General features: G+C 39.1%; 1 protein-coding gene across 1 annotated transcript; it reads left to right on the top strand.

The window, feature by feature from the left end:
* The first annotated feature begins 220 nt into the window (after positions 1-220).
* On the top strand, positions 221-4,587 carry LOC311264815 (phospholipase A and acyltransferase 2-like). The gene is made up of 4 exons (XM_084365928.1): positions 221-307; positions 861-981; positions 3,017-3,315; positions 4,165-4,587. Exons 1-4 carry the CDS (start codon positions 290-292, stop codon positions 4,261-4,263), a joined length of 537 nt encoding a protein of 178 aa, XP_084222054.1. The 5' UTR covers positions 221-289; the 3' UTR covers positions 4,264-4,587.
* The last annotated feature ends 866 nt before the right edge of the window (positions 4,588-5,453 follow it).

Here is a 5,453-nt window from a genome sequence, read left to right as displayed (position 1 = left end):
GGAGGTGGCACGAAACGCCTTACAAATGCTTGCTGGATTCATTTTTCAAAAAAGGGCAAACAGTTATGAGCAAATAAAAACCTAGATATGGCAGTTTTTAAACTTTGGTTATGTGTTATTCTTTGTTGAAGCAGCATTTTCATATGACTGGTGATGTAATGTTTCAACCAATCAGCTGTCTTTCTTTTCCCTCAACAGTCCAACCAAGATTGTTACAGAACACACCCTGTAAGAGGAACTGTCATATGACAGATACCACAGTCCTCACCTAACTTACCTGGAGTCAGCTATGGATTATCAGGAGCAGGTAGGAACCAACAACACCTGCATTCTTAATAAATCAGACTTTGATAATTCTGTAGTTAATCTAATGTAAGCAATGTAACATTAAGTTATCAGTGTAATGTAATGTGCTCATATAGCATTGACATTTCAGCCAATGGAACAGTGAGGTTAACTGTCTTCCAGGAGAATCTTTGAAAAAGACTTAAGCATAACCTGCATTATTACATTATTTCACATTGCATTCATTGAGTATATACTTTTGCCCAAAGTAACTTACAACAAGCACATTCAGCCTCTATAGGAGCAAGAACTCATCATAACTGAGTGCATGCCTGACAAACAAACAACATCTATGAGGGTTTTCAGTGTTAGTTAATCTGGCCATGATGAGTATTTACCATTCCTAAAGAACGGGTGACACGAGCTCTGTCCTGAACTGAATGTAATGTAGTTAAACCTGCTTTCAGGCAGGTTAGGGAGTGGAGCAGGGTGGAGGCATGTCAGAAACATGCCTCCACCCAAACATTCTTTTATTATTATTCTATTTACTGTCATGTGTTTTGTAATGATTGCAGGTTGGAGAAATTGTGTCCACTGCCAAATTTGGAGACTTGATAGAATTTTCCTATCCCATTGGCTATTCACACTGGGGAGTGTATGATGAAGATGGACATGTAATCCATTTTGCTGTTGCAGGTGAGGACAACATCCAGAACATATATTTACAGTTGTTACAAGCAAAATAAGTAGAACAAATACTAATATCACTTTCTTTAAAACTAGATTTTGATATAGTGCTGCTCGACAGGATGGTACCTCAGAATTAGGTTATGATTCTGGACAAAATCCCTGAGGTTGTTGATGTTTCAGTTTTGAAGGACTGTTGTAGGGTGACCAGGTATGATGCAGGACCATGATAAATAGACAAAACTTTTTTTGTAGCCAGGAGTGGGGCTGGGCTGCCCTTTAACTTATATGGTAATATTCTCTAGTGTCATGACATGACTTTTATTGTGAATTGGCGTTTTACAAATAAAGATTGATTGATTGATTGATTGGTTGACTGGTTGATTGTATGGTATCCTCTATAAAAAGTTCTACAACCTTAAAGGATAACTACCGTTTTTTACAACCTGGACCTTATTTCTGGCAAAATATATGGTCATTTACTCACTCACTCACTAACTTACTCGTTATATAGAGGCTGTGTGTCGCTGCCCCGTCTCTCCCATTATATGGATATATCGCCGCTACACTAGATCTAATTTCGTCCGAACGACGCCGAATGACACCAAAGTTATCTGGGTGAGTAAATGATCATATATTTTGCCAGAAATAAGGTCCAGGTTGTAAAAAACGGTAGTTATCCTTTAAAGCAATGACTCTAATAGTGGATAATATATAATGTGATAATGCAAAGGTTAGGCACCTGGGGGAGGAAAAACAGAGGCATTTTTTTTACAACCTAGCAATCCAAAACTTCTTCCTATTAAATGGCTTAGAAGAACTTCATAAACTATTTGTAAATTAGTCAAGGATAAGGTCGCGGTCACACAAATACAAACGCAGGCAATTAAAAATCGCCTGTTGGTGCTGAATGTGTTCAGTGCAGGATGTGAGGCACACAGAACTCAGTCTAATGGTTTGTACTCTGGGGTAGTATTGGTTGTGACCTTCAACTTTGCCAGTCAAAGTTAGCCAAATTGCAAACGTTTTGTTTTTTTTGCCCCTTCACTCGCATAGAATTCACAGGTAAATGTTGATTTTACACGAGTGACCTAAGGGTTGCTGCAGCTGAAAAGAAAATGTAAAGACGCACACAGGCACTGTAGTACAGTCAAAAGTTAAAATGGTGGGATAACAGCTGAAAAAATCATGCTAAACTACAGCAGGTTGTGTACAGGTGTCCTGCCAGAACTGGCCTCAGTTCTCACACAGTGTAATTAATCACACTCTTTCTGCTATTGTTTAACATGTCATGTGATCAGTTGTGCTTCTTTTTACGTTGCGGCTGGGTTCCATGTTTGCATTGTCTCACTTATTAATTTTGACCTCATATGAGGAGACAGATTGTAACACGAAAATGAACCAATATAAGGTAACTTGAAGGGCATCAACTCCTCCAATGCACAAAGATCTACTTAGTTGAACATTGTTGTAATTGTGCATCATCATCTTCACAAACCAGTTACTATTATTGTGTTGTCCTCAATCGTGGCTATTGCGCAAAATACAGAACACAAAAAATTATAGCCATACACTTGTTTCTTTTTTTCCACGCTTTTATTTATTATTAATTTATTTATCATCTTTGTTTACTGAAAAACAAAAAGTAGTACAGCTTCCACTAGAGATAATAGTTCTGACAGCTTGAAGGCTAGTTCAGCTGCAGCAGCTCAACAACAGGCTGGTTTAGTCTATTATGGTGCTGTTTGATAATAGTATAAAAACACTAGGATACATATTGTTTCATGGTGATGAACTGAGATTGTTTTCTCTAACTACTGTACATCCGGAAAGTAAACTGTTCCATTCAAAATGAAGTACCCAGTGCTCGTTTTGATGCTGCTCCTATCATTTCTATTTTAATTTGTTTTAATGTCTTTTTTTTGACTCTGACATGTTTTGTTTTTTGATGTTCCTTTTTGCACATGCAAGCAATGACAACACTATGCCTTTTGCATGCAAAAGGTAGACAATAAAGTATTTTCTATTCTATTCTATTCTACAGAAGAGGGGCAAATGCTGAAACTCATACGTACTTACCTGCAAACAATATTGCCTGTATGTGGGGACCTTCTAATTGGGGAAACCAGGATCCGGAGAGTACCTCTTGGTGAGGTGAACGTCCCCTCGGGAGCCCATATCTTGATCAGTAACAACCGCCATGCCTTCACACCATCTGCACCTGACGATATGAGACTACGGCGCGATGCCCTTCTAGATCAGGTCTTCACATATGACCTTCTCAATCTCAACTGCGAGCACTTTGCCACTTTTGTACGCTATGGAAAGGCTGTCTGCAACCAGGTAACCCTTGGCACTGCAAAAAGTAACATCTTGCAGTGTTTCTCATTTCTTTTGTGTTTAAGAGTAATTGTGTGCAATCAAATTATGTTTTGATATTAAAGGGTAGGTTCACCCAAAAATGACTAATTATTTCTTGACCCAAAAATGTAATTTCTCTTATCTCCTCACCCCCATGCTGATGGAAAGTTGGGGGAAGTTTCATAGTCGACATAACATTTCTGTAGCTTTACAGCAAAATGGCATTCTCCTGAACAACCAAAGTAGCTGGGGACTTGTTTAAATAAACCACTGAAGAAAGCATTAAATGGCTCCATACAGCTCGTCTGGTATAAACCAAGTATCCAGACGCACAATTGAACTTGTGCACCCACTTCACTAACACTTTTAGCTTAGCAGCTATACAGCATAGATTTCAGCTTATAAAGGGTGTAAATAGCAGTTTTTCCAAATCATTTTGGGATCCCAGGGCTTCCAGAGACTTGTTTTTTAATGTTTTAAAACAAGTTTTGTGGACAACGAAACTCGAAACTTCACCTGAATTTCCATCAGCATGGGGGGAGCAGATAATGACTTTTAACTAACTAATGACTAATGAGTTTTAATTTTTGGGTAAACTTTACCTTTACCTCGTGAGATATTGTAGTGTAATAACTCCCGTCTTTAGGGTCGGCAGTAACCTGCATTTTGGCCTTATCAGACTAAAAAAACTGTTGCTAAAAATGAAAGTAATGATGATGATAAATAATGTTTGTTGTGTGCTGCTTTAAGTGGCCTGAGATACATTGCATTTTTAGGACCTTGCTGACCATTAATGACCACTAAGAGACTGTGCTGTTATCCCTCCTATAGATTCCTACAAGATCCAAGAATGTGGAGTGTGTGGAGGCGACTGCAACCTTCGAAGGCATTGTCTGCCCCAAAGAAACTGCTGAGGATAATTTTGAATGAGCCCGCTGACTGTATTTTACGATTTATTAATTAACCTAGTGCCAAGCAACTTTTTAGTGGTGGTAGAAACATGGATAACTAGAAATAAACAATATTAAATCTCTGTATTCTGCAAATTTAAAAATTCAAGATTTTCCTTTTTGGCCCTCTGTATAGCTAGAAGGGCGTTTTATTCCAATGCTAGAGTGGAAAATAAGTACATTAAGACGGCAACAAACAATTTCTTACATTAGTGAAATGATTGATTATGTCTGTAAAATGCCCGTTACAAATTCTAACTGAAGCTGAGATATTCATTAATTAAATATAATTATTTAACCACCAGTTTTCTATAATATATGGAAGATATTTGGTTTACCATTATACTGAGCTTATGAGCTTTAGCTTTTCAGGTTAACACACCAACCTCTATGGCTTCTCTCCCGGTCTTCTGCTGCTTTTCACTCATCCACTGGAGCCGCCCTTCGCTGCAAGAGTGTCTCTGGGTTTGTTAGGACAGGCCGTCCAATGTTTAATTTCAGCTATGTGCATTAGAAGCAGTGTTGGGCAAGTATGTCTTCAGGCCATCCAACTCATGAAATCTGGGAGGATCGGACAATGTGCACTCAAGTTATAACAACTTCCTATTTAATTACACATTGTCATGGCAATGGCGATTAATGAAAACTCCCAAGTGTCACAATATAGTATCTTCAAGGTCAGAAGATGCTTCCTACCAAATTTGAGATGGGTCTGGTAAACCTGCTGGAATGATAAGACATGTGGACAAGTAATCAAGCACAAGATTCTGACTACAGATGAGCTGCCTGTGCGAAGTAGAGCTTACAGGGTGTCAACACAGAAGCAAATGGTTATGGAGGAACAACTTAAGAAAATGCTCAACGATGGCGTCATAGAGCCCTTCTCTTCTGCCTGGGCCTCCCCAGTGGTCTTGACCCCGAGGAAAGATGGGACTCTCCGTTTCTGTGTCGACTACAGGGGAGTTAATGCTAAAACAAATCATGATGCTTATCCAATGCCACTAGTGCATGAAATCCTGGAGTCCATGCAAGGAGCCCAGTATTTCAGCTCTCTGGATCTCCAGAGTTGGTACTGGCAGGTTATGATGGATGAGGATAGCATCCAGAAGACCGCCATGATTACCCACTTAGGCTTGTTCAAGTTCAAGGTCATGCCGTTTGGCTTAAGGA

Source organism: Pagrus pagrus, assembly GCF_965226575.1.
Source record: "Pagrus pagrus genome assembly, chromosome: 11".
Classification (NCBI taxonomy): Eukaryota; Metazoa; Chordata; class Actinopteri; order Spariformes; family Sparidae; genus Pagrus; species Pagrus pagrus.
This window is presented reverse-complemented; position numbering and strand designations above follow the sequence as displayed.